Source organism: Adiantum capillus-veneris, chromosome 7 (assembly GCF_014529385.1).
Source record: "Adiantum capillus-veneris isolate H3 chromosome 7, ASM1452938v2, whole genome shotgun sequence".
In the NCBI taxonomy this organism is placed as follows: Eukaryota; Viridiplantae; Streptophyta; class Polypodiopsida; order Polypodiales; family Pteridaceae; genus Adiantum; species Adiantum capillus-veneris.
In genome coordinates, this window is record NC_140937.1 from 121,551,415 (window position 1) to 121,568,061 (window position 16,647).

At 45.3% G+C, this 16,647-nt stretch overlaps 1 protein-coding gene across 1 annotated transcript in view; it reads left to right on the plus strand.

The window, feature by feature from the left end:
• LOC147454535 (uncharacterized) overlaps positions 1 to 16,647 on the plus strand; it is a 291,300-nt gene that overhangs the window by 95,766 nt on the left and 178,887 nt on the right. Inside the window, exons 30-31 of the mRNA XM_086516456.1 lie at positions 596 to 889; positions 989 to 1,234. Of these exons, the coding sequence (XP_086372582.1) occupies positions 596 to 889; positions 989 to 1,234 (540 nt within the window). The remainder of the gene's footprint in view (positions 1 to 595; positions 890 to 988; positions 1,235 to 16,647) is intronic.

Genomic DNA, 16,647 nt, shown 5'->3' on the forward strand with positions numbered 1-16,647 from the left:
AGTGGACGAAAGAAGTCGATGTCGATGGAAATGGGAAGTTGAGAGGGAAGTCGAGAGAGAAGAAGTCGATGTCGATGGATGGGAAGTTAAGAGGGAAGTCAAGAGGGAAGAAGTCGATGTCGATGGATGGGAAGTCGAGAGGGAAGGGCGTTGCTATCACGGCACAGTCCGCACAAGGGCAGAGCTGCGCGCATGACGGAAAGGGCGGGGGTACAAGAAAGGGGGCTGGCGCAGGCGCGTAGGGAGGCAGGGGGGGCGATGACAAGTAGGGTTTGGGGGGGGGGGGGGGGGGGGGTGTTGGGCTTCAGCGAGCACGATCTTCTCCTTCCTACATATAGGGGTAAATTGGGAACTTCCACAAATTACAGGAATTTTTCAAATTATAAGGGTATTTTGGGAACTTCCACAAATTTGAGGGGTATTCTGGTAGTTTTCCCTTGTTTCTAATAATGATATTTTTTCTTTGAGATACATAAAGTCATTGTGTGCAAAATAGCTTTCTCATTCTCGAGGACCAACATTAAAGATAGCATTGTTATTGGTATGGTCTATTTGCTCTCGTGGTGAAAAAGATTGTAGTTTTGAAAATTTCCAGGTTTTCCTGGGTTTGCAATTTGCACCTCCAGATTTAGACAACCCATACAAGATAATTCGGCTTTGGGTGCATGAATGCCTTCGAATCTTTTATGATCGACTGATCAATGACAAAGACAGGATGTGGTTATGTGAGCTTCTAGCTGAAATGCTTGAGAAGCATTTCAAAGAAAGATTTGGTAAAGTTTTTTCAAGTTTTTCACACTCAGAAATAAAAAAAGGAGATGCAAGCCCTGGCATTTTGAAGTACCTTATTGCGGGAGACTTTATGGTTCCTGGAGCTGATCCTGCACAAGTAAATTCTTGAGAATTAGAACTTATCAATATTTTTCCAGTCAATCTGAATTCGTTTGGGGGGTAATTTTATGATGTACTTTTGTTTACGTGCATGCAGTATGATGAAATCACTGATGAAGAAGGGTTGATGAAAATTGTTCAAAACTACCTTGAGGACTATAATGCTGTCACTAGCAAGCAGATGAATCTTGTGCTATTTCAGTTTGCTATCCACCATATTGCAAGGATTTGCCGTGTGATTAAACAGCCAGGTGGGAATGCGTTGCTGGTGGGTGTTGGTGGTAGTGGAAGGCAAAGTTTAGCAAGGTTGGCAGCTTTCATACAAGGATTTGAAGTTTTTCAGGTGAACAGCCCTGCAAGACACTTCTTTCTGAATATGTCGGAAGTGACTTGTTTGCAATCACTATTTATAATATTGTGTTTCAGAATTAAAAAAATGATTGCTTATAAATTTGAGACAAAGCCAACAAAGCATCAACGTTGTAAATGATGGCATTGTTTATATGATTGGAGCTACCACTCAATTCAAAATCCTTGGGAAGTGTAGGAAGGCTAATCAGCATGCACTCTCCTTACAAAGTGTGTTCTCAGTTCTTGAACTAGCATGAGGTGTGTAGAACTTCTTAATCGGCTTACACTTCCTGTAGGCTCACGGACTCGTGAGATTTTGAAATAGAAATGTCAGTTCTAGATTATCTAACCTATTGAAATAAAAGGGTCTGATAGCTTTTTTTATATGTCTACAGAGTCATGTTTAGAATTTTGGTTAGGTGAAGACATTCATAATATCTTCCTTTATCTAAAAGAGGCTCATAGGTGTCTTATTTTTTGCTGCAAAGCCTTTTTACCTGGCATTTATGGACTTTGAGCACACTATAAACAACTCTCTGAACCTTTTAAGGAGTAGGAATGTAAGCCCGTGTGCTAGCTCACTTGCCAATATACAAGCATGGTCGTCCATCTACAAGCTAAACACTAGAACTGTAGTCAGATACACTAGGCTATATTATCCTTTACTGCAGTCAGGCTAGGATCTGTATGCTTTTGATATGGAGAAAACCAATTGGGCGCAAAATGGATGGAATCTTTCGCTAACCTTTGCTAATTAGTTGAAGGATGATGTAATGGTGAGCTGTGTAAGGAATTCTTGCAATATCAACATAATGTGGATGATATGTAGATGATAGCGTGTATCAGCAACAAGGCTTTGCAATCCCTTAGGGTTCTAGGTGGAGGCACTCTCAAGATAGCAATGAATTTCTTGAGGTTTGGCATGAATAGAGAATTGAGCTATGGAGGATCACACAATGAACCATTCATGTTGGTAATGAATATAGTGATTGCCTTCGATCAAGAGATAGTACAAGTTTAGCATGTGGCTTTATATAGGACCAAGATGGAAGGTGGTAATAAATGGTGAAAAGGAAGGAAAATAGTATGTGGGCTACAAGTAGCATGTGGGCTATAATGTGTTGCATGTGGCTATAATCAGTAACGAGTGTGAGACTTATAGGGGTCCATGGGGAAAGTGTGACTACTCAAATAAATGGTGCATGCTTGGCTTTTAGGATTGTTCTCACTACAAGTGTAAGCTAAAGGCTTACCCGATAGACGTCCCCATAAATTGAAGCTAACACTAGAAGCATGGATTCTAATAAGGGAGTTTAATATTAGTTACACTGGGTAATTTATTGCATAGGAGTTTTATTTCATTTCTCTCTCTCTCAGCAAATTGAAGCGCATAGAGTTGCAACATCACAATGAAGCAATAGGGGAAGGTGGGGAGAAGGCTGGGCGAAAGGAAAGGCTGTGCGAACAGGATAGGGATACAAGTTGAAGGTCTGAGTTCGAGCAACTACATTCTCTCTCTGAGTGTAGATGAGGATGGATTCTAGTAGTAGTAGTATCTTTGTTCTAGTTCTTTTGTACCCACACATGGTATTAGATTCACCATTTTGTAACACATTGGTCTCATAGGTCATTTTGGCCTTTTGAAGACGTTAATATAACATTTCATTTCATTTCATTTCTCTATATCTCTCTCATATTGTACGGAGAGATGATCATGCTAGATACATGTGGGTGAGGCTCAAAGCTGAGACAGGCCGATTTCTATACATTGCCATATGTTACTTCCCCCTTAGTACGTCAGTATATGCTGCACCTAGAGGACAGTCGCCTTTCTCTATACTAGATGATGATATATGGGAGTTTTCTAAGGATGGTGATATTATCCTCCTAGGGGACTTCATTGCCCGAGCGAGCAACTCTCAGACAGTCTTCTACGACACTTCAGATGAGATGCTTAGAGAGCTGGATGTGGGTGACTTGGGGCTTGACAGATTCTCACATGACAGAGAGCAGACGGAGTATGGGAGATACGTCACGGAGATGACGACCACACATGGGTTAGCCATACTTAATGGCTTACAGCGATTTCCTGGAGCAGCCGGTTTCACATGCTTTTCACACAGACATGGGGCCAGTAGATTGGACTATGTTATGGCACAACAGAGATTTATTCCTTGTATTCAGGATTTCATAGTGAGATCCAGACTAGTGGGCGTAGCAGTGGATCATGCTCTTTTGACATTATCCGTTTCATTTCACTATAGTACAGCCCAGACATCAGTAGACAGGTCACATACCCGTTATACATTTACACCAAAGATCGACTCGGTTTATACAAAGGAGATCTATAGTTGTCTATGCACAGCTAGTCTTGGCCTCTCAGTGGAGGAGTGCACCACTTCACTCACTGAGACACTGCATGGTGCAGCATCAGAGGCATACCCACACACTCAGCCGGGTCGGAGGTGACATTCTGGGAGCATGCCCCAGAATAGTTGGTATGATGAGGAGTGCAGAGAGATGGAGCCCAACTCCAGAGAGATCTTCTTTTAGGAATCATCACTTTGCTACGTGCTTAGGTCTTGGGAGCAGTTGAGGAGTGGCCTGGAGCAGCATCAGCCCACTTGTGCGGAGGAGCGCTTGAGATAGCCCCTTGTTTGGAGCCCCATGGTTAGCACTCAGAGAGGCCACTTGGTTGGTAGTAGGTCTCATGTTTCTTGGGGTCCCATGGCAGAGGGTCCAGCTCGCACTCTCGGCGACTGGCTCTAGTTTCCAGTTTATCCGAGGAGGCTCAGAACATCCAGCTACAAAGCATGAGGGGGGTGCAGAGCATGTGCCAGGACATTACAGAGGCTTTACCAGCTAATTGCCTCACCTCTCTAGAGACAACAACTCCTAGATGGATGGGGGCCTTCACGCAACTGGAGGTCCTCATTGGAGTTCGTGCTTGGGCATTTGTGGGAGGACTTGTGTCATAGATCCTGACCCAACAAATCTTGAGACACGCCTCTGGTGGCTTTGGGTGTGGAGGAGCTGCCCTCTGGCACGAATACAGTGGGACCCTGGAGTGGTTCTGGAGAGACCCCTTCTCCTTACCTGATCACCCTGGGATCCCCTTCTTTCAGTACACAGTTCGAATGGGATGCCATATACTGGCAGCACGGAGAGAGGCCCATCCTGCTATAGCACTTCATTGGCAGGAGGAGGGTCTCACAACTAAGTTCTTGTCAGGTTTTTGGGAGCGGTTGTGGGACTCCAGATATCCGAGGAGAGTTACTTTGTTCCAGTAGCTAGTTGCACACAGAGCTACAGAAGCTGGGAGCTGGCTAGTACATAGTTGCTTTTTAGCAGTCTGTGCAGCTTGTGGCCATCCTTTGGAGAGTCAGCGTCACTGTTTGTGGGACTGCCCCATGGCACAACAGGTTTGGCTTCAGGTTCTTTGGCTGATGCCAGCTCTTTCCACAGAGCGACAATACACTTGGGGTGTTGCAGCCTGGTCCACCCTCATGGACCCTGCACTCCATTTTGAGCTAGCCTACACCAGCAGGATGATAGTGATTCAGGGGGGTCAACCTTCACTTCAGTTTGCCACAAAGATTACCCCCCAAGAGTGGTACAGCGAGAGAGAGGTGTGTTGGGAGCTCGTGCGTGGCCTGACACTCAGGTTCATTTGGTGGGCTTGTTGCTTCCGCACTTTGAGGCTCGTCGTGTCCCACCGACAAAGATTTCTTGTGACTTTTGGTTGGAGCTGACTCACACTCTCATGGATCAGTTCCAGAGACTCTTAGGTAGCTCCGACCGCATGCGGGAGTGCAGAGAGGCTTTTCTATGACTCTGGCGCCCAGGGCCTTTCTTCACCATAGTCGAGGGTGGACCCAAATGACACTACCGTCTACCTGTGTGGCTCTTTCCTCCTCCCATGTTTTGATTTAGCCGCCATTGTATGTATTTTGTTTTCTCATTGGGAGAGTCTCCCCTTGTTTTTTATGTAGCCCTCTCTAGGAGAGGTGATTGTAGCCCTATGGGCAATTTTATTAACTAATGGAAGGATCTTTTTCTCGGAAAAAAAAAGTACCCCCCTTTGCAAATTGCCTTACCCCGGAGTTAGACAAATAAGTAAAATAAATACCTAAAGCCAAAATAAATATTGGGATCACATTGGGCTATTCACTTGAGATGTTGTAACTTTAGCACCCTCTCTGCAACTCATAGTGGACATATGTAGGAAGGCCAAGTCGATGTAGAAGCTACCATGGACACCCCAACAACTATACATTCCATTGGATACACCCCGGTTATGCTTTCACCAACTTTTTACCCGAGAAAAATTCCATCTTGAGCATCAGTTGTCTCACGAAAAATTGAACTATAGACAACACTACGTCCAAGAATTCCCATTCGTGAATTGTGAACACATCACGTCCAAACATTCCTCTAGACAATGAACTTTGAAACACATATGGTCCATAATCAGGCCAACCACAATGGATTGGTGCACTCATGCATAGTGTTTTTATACGATGCATTGGTTACTTGCAAGTTGCATGTGCCTTGAGCTCCGACCTACACGTTCAAACATTGATAACTTGAACTCCAATACATGGGTCCAAATAATTTGGGGAGAGCTTCTTTTTCCCCCTCTCTACCACTCACAAGCCTCTCCCTAGCTGAAGCTAGTTGCGGCAATCGCTAATTGCCAGAAATCTGGTGTCGTGGCCATTGTGGCGGCCATCACGTGTGCCCTGCCAATCTCCTATGTCGAATCTTTATCACCGTTATCTCTGTCCAGCTTTCCTTTTCCTTTGTCCTCTTGTGAGTTCCTGCTTTTGCCTTTGGCTTTACATTCTCGAGCAAAACAAAGAGTCTTCTCTCATTTATAACGGCTCTCGGACCTCGAGGGTACCGAGGCAGCTAGCTGAGCACTTGTACTTGCCTTGTCAAGCTTGCCTTTGTCTCTGTTCTTTAGCGAACTTGTGCATTTGATTTTGGAATCCCAATCCCGAGCCAAAAAATTTGACGGCTTCCTTGAGAGCTTCATCCGTGCATAGAACGCTAACTAGGTACTGGTCATTCCAGTTTCCATATCCATTTTTTTTGGTGTTGGTCATTGTTGTCATTGGGGCTTGAGCAAGGGGGTGCCATCTTTCGGGCACAAGGAAGCCGTCAATCCTGAACCAAAAAAATTGATGGCTTCCTTGAGAACTTCATCCGTGCATAGGACGCTAACTAGGTATTTTTCCACTTTCCATAGCCATTTTATGGTGTTGATCATTGTTGTCACTCGGCCTTGAGCAAGGGGGCGCCATCTTGTGGGTACAAGGTCAGGAAAATATTTGTTTTCCAAGCCATTCCAGGAACTCCTCGTTGAGTGAGGGTGTCGAGACTCGAGACTCTAGACCATAGAAAGTGGATGATGATGATGGGGTGTCCCCCCAACTAGAACCAGCCACACATATGTATCCAATAAAGCGCCACCTGCTAGCCAAATATCCCAATTTAGCTAAGCCTATCTTGCCACTAGACCACCATCCGTTTCACTGCCATGTGTCACTGGCTTGCCGAGGCGAGAGTCCGTCCAGTGTGAACTCCAGACCAGCTGTAACTAACTGCCTGTCCTGTGCTAGTGACCATTAAGAAAAATTTGGACTCTCAAAGGGGCCCTATAAGGATGTTTGACTTTGTATCTCTTCTCCAAAGTGGGCAAACCGGTAAAGTCCATGAATGCTTCGTCAAAACCCTATCGACCAACATATCATAGGAAAGCTCTTAGCAAGTAGGTTCTAAATCCACAAACTCCGACAAATTTGCAGTTGAATTATAGAAGTATGGCCTCCCCATTAAAGCTTAAATGTGGGGAGAGATTCCGGTTATAAGACAGAGTTGTCACATCAAAAAATGGAATCTTCTAGAATGATGGCATGCTATATATCAATGGATAGAGCTCGATGAGTATATTCTAATTCTGAAAGTTCCGACAAGTTTTGATTTCATTTGTAAAATTTCTACCGTGCGTCTCTTTTAGACAAGGGAGAGAAAGTCAAAGTCCTTATAGGGCCCCTTTGAGAGTCCAAATTTTCCCTAATGATTTAGCCGTGCAACTGTAATGAACACACTTTTTTTTGTAAATCGATTTGATTAATTTACTAGTGGGAAACCTCAAAGCGAGGAAAACCCACTGAAAGGATCATATACAAGGGGAAAAGCCCAGAACTACTCAGCTGTAGAGAGTAGCTAAGAACATTCATATGAAAGCTGATGCATCTCTAAGGTGATATCACCAACTTCCAAAGCAAACTGTATGGATTGCCTAAGAGAAAGCTTGAAGAGAGGGAATGGGTCCGCATAAGTATGATGGAACATGTAAGCGTTGCGCTGACTCCACAAGGTCCAATAAGCCAAGTATCTGACCCACATAAAGAAGACCGCAAAACGTTGTAGTGTCGGTGACAGAATGCCAAATGCCCAGAACCTTTTGTGAAAGACAACCCCAGGAAAACGGAGCCACATACAGGCCGATACACGGCGAAGAAAGTCTCTAGTAATGCAGCAATCTCACAAAAAATGACAAGTATCCTCTTCTGCAGTTGAGCAACGAACGCAAGAAGAAGGACGACTATGATGCGCCTGAAGAAAAGTGCTGACGGGAAGCACTCCAAGCAAACAGCGCCAAAGAAACAGGCGCTCTTTCAAAGGCAAATGGCTTTTCCACAAGGCAGAGAGGAGCCTCCTCTACAAGAGGTCAGATTTGTGCATGCACCAAATGGCATTACAATGACCATCAAGCCATGGCTGTGGTAGAAGAAGAGCATAAATTCGACCTGTAGAAATATCTTGAAAAGGCGTGTCCCGAAGGGCCCAATCAAACATGCGATCACCATCAGGCAAAGGTGAAACAGGCAAAAGGTCGAGCAGCATGCTTTGAAGCTCTCTCCAAAACTGACGGTAATGCATGCCCAATCCAAAACAGCGAGCAGCAAAGGGAAACTCAAAAATTTATCCGGCCTCATCGACCACATCCTCAACCACACGAATGCCACGTCTAGAGAGAAAGTAAGCGTGACGAGGGGAGCGGTCGACCAAAGTAAGAGAGAAAACCCGACTCCAATGGAGACTTTCCAAACGAATCAAATCACCTTCCTGCCGAGGATTCCACGATAAATGCATCATAACCTCTTTCTAGGCAGATATTAAAGTGGAAGCAAGAGGACATCTAGGAATGCACCCTTCCATCTTGCCAAAAACCACCTCCCAAATAGAGGGTTGCCAATGGCCAAAAGCAGAGAAGTAACAACATGCTGACCAAGGAATGCAAACATCAGAGTCCAAGGCTGAATTTGTTGCACAAGAGTAGGCAACAACATAGCTTTCCTCGCAAGAACATGCCTGCGCAAATCCCTCCTAAGTTTACCAAGACGTTTAGGAGTGCAAAGTTTCTCCATCAACATCAAGCGTAAGCCTTTTTTCAGAGCATGAGTTCGCCACAAATGGGACATAATGTCCGACATAAGAGAATCAAGACATGGGCGAGGTCAATGCATCAGTGGCAAAAAGAACTGAACATATGCCAACAGGATTCTCTGAACAATTCGCAGACGAACATGCAAGGGCCAAGTAGATAACTTCTAGTAATGCAATTTGACATTCAAACGTTGCATAACCCAATGGACTTTCTGAGAGTGAGTAACATTCCATCCAATTGGATAACCCAAATGCCTAGTGATCACATTTGAAGACACAATCTCACCTGGCCACAACAGACTATGCCAATCACAAGAACTGAGAGGCAGAAGCTTCGATTTACAAAAGTTGACTCTAAGCCTAGCCGTAATGCCAAAAAGTTCCAAGGCTTCCATAATCACCTTGACATCCGCGTGCTGATTACGGGGCATAAACAATGAATCGTAACAGTGTAAGCCTGGCCAATGAATGTACGACCCGAAGGTAATCGTAGACCATGAAGATACTCAACAGAGGTCAAGTGATCAAGATAAGTCAACAGCTGATGAGTAGCAATAGCATACAACAGAGCACTAAGAGAGCAGCCCTCCCTGACCGAACAACCAAGAGGCCAAGATTCAGTTAATTCACCTTCCAATATCCCTGAAGACGTGCTACATGCATACAAAAAATGAACCACATTAGCGAATTTAGGACCAAACCCTAGGCACCTCATCGTGGTGGCAACGAAGTCCCATTGTACAGTGTCAAAGGCCCTTTCAATGTCAACTTGCATAACCAACACATCCTGTTGATTGTAGTTAGCATACTCCATACCAATCAAAACATTAACCATATTATCCATAATCTGGCGATGTGGAATAAAACCATATTGAGCCCGATGGAGTCCTGCAAAAAGATGGTCCTTAATGCGGTGTACCAGCATCTTAGCCAATATCTTATAAACCACCGGCATCAAAGTAATCGGGCGCCAATGAGAGAATTGCTCACAAAGTGCTTGCTTATGCAACAATTTAAGTAAACTTTCTTTCCAAGATAGTGGCAAATCCTGTTTCTCCCATGCCGCATTAATCATGAAAAGCAGTGGATGCTCAAGAGCCTCCCAGAAGGAGAGGAAGAATTCCACAGTAAGCCCATCCCAGCCGGGAGACCGCCAATGGCCCAAAGCAAGCAACGCATTATGCAATTCTGAAGGAGTGAAGGGGTCCTCAAGGCCACATGCATCTTGCGGGGATATGATCGGATTAACAAAGGAAAGCATCAATTGACGTGCATGACAAGTAGCCGAAGATGCCTGAGTAGAAGCAGGAAACACTTGTCGGTAATGCAAAACCATGGCATCCGCAAGTTCTTGCTTTGAAGAAGTCCAAACACTTGAGGAAAGCATAACCCGCAATCGCCTGTGAGAGTCTTGAATGATGCAAATGCTTAAAGAATTTCTTTGAAGCACAACCTTTATCCATGAAAGCCTGTTGACGGGCACGCGTCTGCCATTTAGTAAGCTTTCGCTTGTCATTACGCTGAATACACACAGAAGCTTCACATAACTCCGACATCTCAAAATTAGACAAAGGCCGCAAATCAGCCAACGTTCTCCCAGTCGTTGACAAGCATGCTTCGCATCTTGGACATCCCCTCGAGTGCACTGCATGTAATGCTTGCCATATTTACAAATAACACTTTGCACCCTCATAATAAAGCGATACCATGCGGCATCAAGATCAAGATGCATATGAGCAAGCAGAGGGGGAATAATCTCAGAAATTATGTCACGAAAACCCTCATGTGTGAGATAAGCATTATCAACAAGTAGCAGACGTTTCCTAGGAAGAGCCCGATCACAACGAGTCTGCCCAAAACTCACATCCAGCAAACAGGGTAATGATCCGATAACTGCAAGGTGTAATCGATGTTGACCTCACATACAAATTCCTCATATTGTTGCAAATTAAGAAAATACCATCTATCCAACCGTGCTCGATAAGAAGAGTGGGCAACATGCTGAAAAATAAAACCAAAGGCATTTGGATGCAAATGCTTCTATATATCAATCATCTGATAGAAGCAAAGAGATTATCCCATTCTTTCCTTTCCACAAACAACATATGTGAATTGCCAGTGGTACTATCAACCATCTCAAGGGTATTATTAAAATCACCGCAAAGAAATGCACTTGAGGTGCATGACCGAGAAGAGATATCTCGCCATAGAGCAGCTCTTTGTCCAGATGATGGATACGCATAAATTCCTCCAAATTCATACACTTGACCGTTCAACAAGCATTGAAGCACCATCCAGCGGCCATGCGGATTATTATACAAGAGAACTGGCTGAAGCTCATGCAGAACCAGCATCAATAAACCTGAGTAATCTTGCAAACCAGCATATACAATCCAGTAACCTGCAAAATAAGAACATTGACCAGCAAAGTCATGTTGATTGTGTTCTTGCAAAACCACGATATCTGCCTTTTATGTATGTACATAATGCCATGTTAGTCGCCATTTATCAAGGTTACATAACCCATGCACATTATATGAAATGCATTTAATACGACTATGCATTGGAAACCATATTTACAATAGCAAGAAACACAGGATCAAGTCGAGATGCTCATATGGACATCTCCATCCACCACATCCATGCCGGAACCCGTCCGCTGAGTCAAAGCAGGAAACTTGTCCATAGAAACTGCCTGAGAAGTGGAAGCCTCACCCAAAAGTACATCCTTATAAGAGTGCATCGCTTTTTCCAAAGCGTCAATCAACGTGCGATTGTCATTGCAGGGAAGCTGCTTAAATGATACATTCTTATTGGCATTAACCAGAGGAACATAATTACGAGAGGAAGGTGGAGTGCAAATTTTCACTGTCTTTTTAGGTATCACCCACGAGCCAACATCAGTTGACAAAACATTTTTGCCTTTCCCTGCATTTACATTCCCAACATCCACAGACGGTGGATTTTTGTTTTTCCCTTTATCTGCATTGGAAGTCACCTTCATAGTAGGGACTCCGTTCGATTTAGCTTCACCAACATATTTCCCTATAGGGGCAAGGGTAGAGGAAGGAAGAGCCGAGAGAGGAGGCTGCAAAACAGGTTCAGGACATTCAGATTGCATGTGACCGAATTTACCGCATCGAAAACAGGAGTTAACAAATTTGCCCCATTTGAGTTTAAAAGGGCTCGCGCCCACCCAAGAATCCCCTAAATCCACCATAATCCCATTCGGGGTATGCTTATCCGTATCCCACAGAATGAAAAACCTGTTAGTGTTTGCGTCCAATTTCGGAGGGCAAATCACCTTGCCAAGTTGAGCAGCCAACAAAGAAAGAAAATGCCTCCACGTGCGAGAAAAATCAACAATTTCCACGCACACAGGACATTTGTGATGAATAAGACTTTGATGGTCCTCGTAAGTATCCAAGGCAGAACATGAGTCATTTGCGTGCCAAAAAGGAGGGGAGACATCTCCAGCAGAAGGTTTCTAGCCTTAGTATCTGCCAGTAGTACCTCATAGAAACCCCGAGCACCAAAATAAATGCCTCGGACAGCCTGGCGTTTGAGTAGGAAATCAACCCATTGTCCGACATCTTGTGCAACGGGCATTTTGCCAGGGAAAAAAAGATGACTGCATTCATGGCATATTGCGCTACCGGATCCATTAGGTCTTGTACTAGAATTCGCACCTCAAGGGCAGATGCCTGACCATTCCAGGCTTTTTGGGCCTCTTCGAAATCTTTATACAGACAACTTTTGATTTCAGAAGCACTGTCCGAAACACTTTCCATGGCTTTACGACGCTTGAAGACGCATAGGAACTCTGACATGCATCAACTGGACCACGACCGAAAACTAAAGCAAGACTTTTTTGGTATTTTATTAATTTATCTATTTACAGAAACCTCAGAGATACGTACATCTCCACAGAACTCATACATCAGCTAAATATTTGCCTAGAAAACTGTAAACTTTTCCTAATTGTAAAATGCCGGACACTGCTGTAAATCCCTGATGCAGGCAGTCTACTGTATAGGCTGAGGCGATCGCGCGCAGACAAAGGAGATCCGCAGAAGCTGAGGGTAGTTGATCTCGCACAGGTTGATGATGAGCTGTGCGCGCGCAGGCTGAGAGTAGCTGACCACCCTTAGAAGAGCACAAACTGTAGATACAGAGTCATGCAGGCGCCAAATACGTTTTGTGCAGGCAGCAGATTAGGGCGGATAGATTCGCGTGTAGACTATAGGATTTAGGGTTCGCGTAATGACAGGCCTCCACCTCTCTCTTGACCTTCACGCAGCACACACACACGTGCGCACGCGCGCAACTATGGACAGGATTTAGGGTTCGCGTACTAAACCTCACACACCAAGATGTAGACAGAAGCTCGCCCACACACCCTCTCACACACACACTACGCACGTAATGAACACACACACACACACACACACACACACACACACATATATATATATATATATATATATATATATATATATATATATATATATATATATATATATATATATATATATATATAGAGAGAGAGAGAGAGAGAGAGAGAGAGAGAGAGAGAGAGAGAGAGAGAAGAAAGAAAGAAAGAAAGATTTTTAACGTCTATGTCAGGCCGAAATCGGCCTATGAGACAAATCAAATGTACATGGTGTGTATGTCATCCGTCTATCGGAAAGACAAATGAAACAAAACTGATACAAAACTGAACTGAATGTAGGTAGGTAGGGGAGTATCTGAGGAGGGATGGAGCTCTATCTCTAGGGGTATATGCATGTCTATATGCTCAAGGTAGTACAATCATGAGAATGAGAATGCATCAAGCTATCTAGCTCCATCCTGTACAAATGGGGGGATGTAAGATGTGGTACATGGGCGGGGCTGGTGCCAAGGCTACCCGGATGAAAGCTGTCGGGTCGGCCCTCATCTGAGCTACTCGCTCCTCAGTGGCACGGCGCTCCCGGGCTCGGATCTCCTCGATCTGTCGGTGGTGGGAGCTCGCGCCCCTGTAGCCTGTGACTCGTGGTCGTCGTCTAGCTCGGCTCACCTCCGCCTGTGGGAGTGTCACTCCCCTCTGAGTGTCTGGTGAGGGAGGGGCGGAAATCCTCTGAAAGAAGTCTGTGAGCTGCGACTGTCTCCCCTCTGTCTGTGTAGTTGTGCGTGGCTGTAGTAGTGTGTCCCGATGGCTCTGTATCTCTAGTAAGAAGCGTCCGAGCTGTCTCTGATCTCGAGAGTCCATGATCTCTCGGAGAGTGGGCTGTCCTCTGAATAAGGCCTCATACCTGCCTCTGATCTCAGTGTATGCTCTGCATCTACATACAAAGTGCTCCTCACTCTCCACCTCCTCTGTGCAGGCTCTGCAGACTCGCTCCTCCCTGGTAACACCAGTATGTCTCCCGATCTCAATCTCTAACCTGTGTGAAGCCACTCTCAGCTGACCAATCGCCACCCGTGAGCTATGTGGCATATATGTGTCCATATAGCGTGGTCTCTGTATGAACCCCCCAGACAGTATGGTGAGAAACTGGTCTCTGTAATCTGACATCCTCGTCCCCAAGCCAGGTGACTCCCAGACTCTCCTGGTGTATAGCTGCCACAGATCCTGTCTCAATACCAAGTTCCTCTCACTGCGAGAGAGGTGAACAGATGGTGAGTGGGGGTCGTACTGGAATGGTGGTAGTCTCTCCATGTCAAGACCGTGTCCCTCAAACCATGCTCTGACCTGTGAGTACCATGCTCTCTCATGCCCACTCTCTGATAGCTGTATAGCTGCCTCAAATGCTCTACGAGTAAGTCTGTTAGGAGGTAGCTCTCTCATCCTCTGGATGAAGCAGACTGTCTGGAATAGTGCCTCTACAGCCATAGGTGGTGTGGCGAGCTCGGCTCTAATAATGTCATGTGGCACTGTCTTCTTGTTGCGGAGCAAGCGTGAGATCATACATACCTGTGGCCTCTCAAGCTGTGTCCACTGGTCAGCTGTCAATCCTGGTGCCCATACTGCCGCCGAGTACATCAGGGCCGGGGTGACTAAGGTGTCGAAAAGCCACCCCTTCGTGCGGGGCTCCTGAAAGTGTGCCTGGTGGCATCTCCGCTCTAGAGAGAGAGAGAGAGAGAGAGAGAGAGAGAGAGAGAGAGAGAGAGAGAGAGAGAGAGAGAGAGAGAGAGATATGATATATTAACGTCTACAAAAGGCCAAAATGACCTATGAGACCAACAAGTTACAAACTGGTGAATCTAATACAAAGTCTGTGTGCTGAAAGAAAGACTAACATCCTAACCAAATATTAATGTCTGCAAAAGGCCAAAATGACCTATGAGACCAACAAGTTAGAAACTAGTGAATCTAATACAAAGTCTGTGTGCTGAAAGAAAGACTAACATCCTAACCAAAATGTTGTAGTGAAAGTGAAAGTGGGGGAAAGAGACTCTCTAGTCAATACAAAGGGATAAAATGATGGGGATGAAAGAAAATTAAGCTACTAAGAAGGGGATAATCCAACTCATAGTAAATCCAGCATTGGTTGGTGTCAGATCTCCTTGATGTTCTCCATGGTAAATCTGACTGGGTATCGTGCCTGGCATGCCAAAATAAAGTGAATCCTCCTCTGTAATCTCTCTCTATGCTGGGATGACCTCCTCTGTGATCGTTGACACTTGGATCTCCCTAGGTCTATCGCATGGTCAATCAGTGTGCCTCTAGCGGAGATGGGATATGAACTGTACTGTAGAACCTGTTTGTCGAGTTGTTTGTGGTAATGGCTGGCCTGAAATAGTCCGTAACCTGCCGTTGGATGTGTCTCTTTGGTCGCCTCAACAAGCAATCTCTATATCTCCTCAACTCAAGCAAGAACAGACCCAAGCATCTCTGATCCTGGTGTCCCATAACTCTTGAAAGTGGTCCAAAACCTTCCTTGAATAAGCAATGGAATTGCCTGCGAATCTCATAGTATGCGTAGCAATGACATATGTAATGTAGCTTTGTCTTTGGCTCCCTATGGCATGCATGACATACCCTGGCCTCAGCCGGAACTCCTCTATATCTTCTAGTCTCAATCTCAAGTTGGTGTGAGGATGTGCCTATCTGGCCAATAGCACACTTCACCCATTGTAGCAGGCTACAGTGTCACTTTCACAAGACACACAGTTAGTACAGCTGGTCTGGTCTGGTTCACACCGGACGGACCCCTTGGCCTGGGCAGTGACACGTGGCAGGGATACGGACGGTCGTCTAGTGGACATGGTGGCCAGGTCACCACCACCACTCAGTTTGGAGATAGACTTATATGGTTGACATTTATGAGCCGTTGGTGGCTCGTTATGGTGGGACATATGAGTAGTAGTTGTTGGGTCATCACAATCATCTTCTTCATATATGGTCTAGCATCGTCGTCTAGAGTAGCGAGTCTATACACACAACACGTCTGCACTATCCCTACAGATCAGAGCCTCGGCACCCTCATTGTACCAGTGAGTTCTGGGTTGGAGCTGAGTGTCTGCCACGCCAGACTCTGTATTGGTTCCTTTGAGATTGTCGAGTCTATATGTTTTGGTCTACTGTTGTGTCTCTGTGTTGATTTGTCGTTATCTATTGTTTCCTGTGTTTCCATTCTATTTTGAGTGAGATGTCACGCACATTGCACTGAGGAGCACCCACTGGAGAGAGCACGACACACTATCCGCGCTACAGGTGCTCTCATTTTTGACACACCCAGTGGGACCTCAACTAAAGTCTCACTCTCTGTTGAGGTGCAAATTGAGGAGCTAGCTGGGTTTTACCTAGCCTCGCCTACTTCGCCTTGCCCAGTGAGCCTGCTGGTCTGGTACTCTCTTGCCTTGCTGTCTGGTCCTCTCTCGCCCTGGTCCAACCACCTGTCGTCCTGGTCTAGTCCTTCCTCGTCCTTGGTCCAGCCAGGTGGTCTAGTCACTCACCCTCGT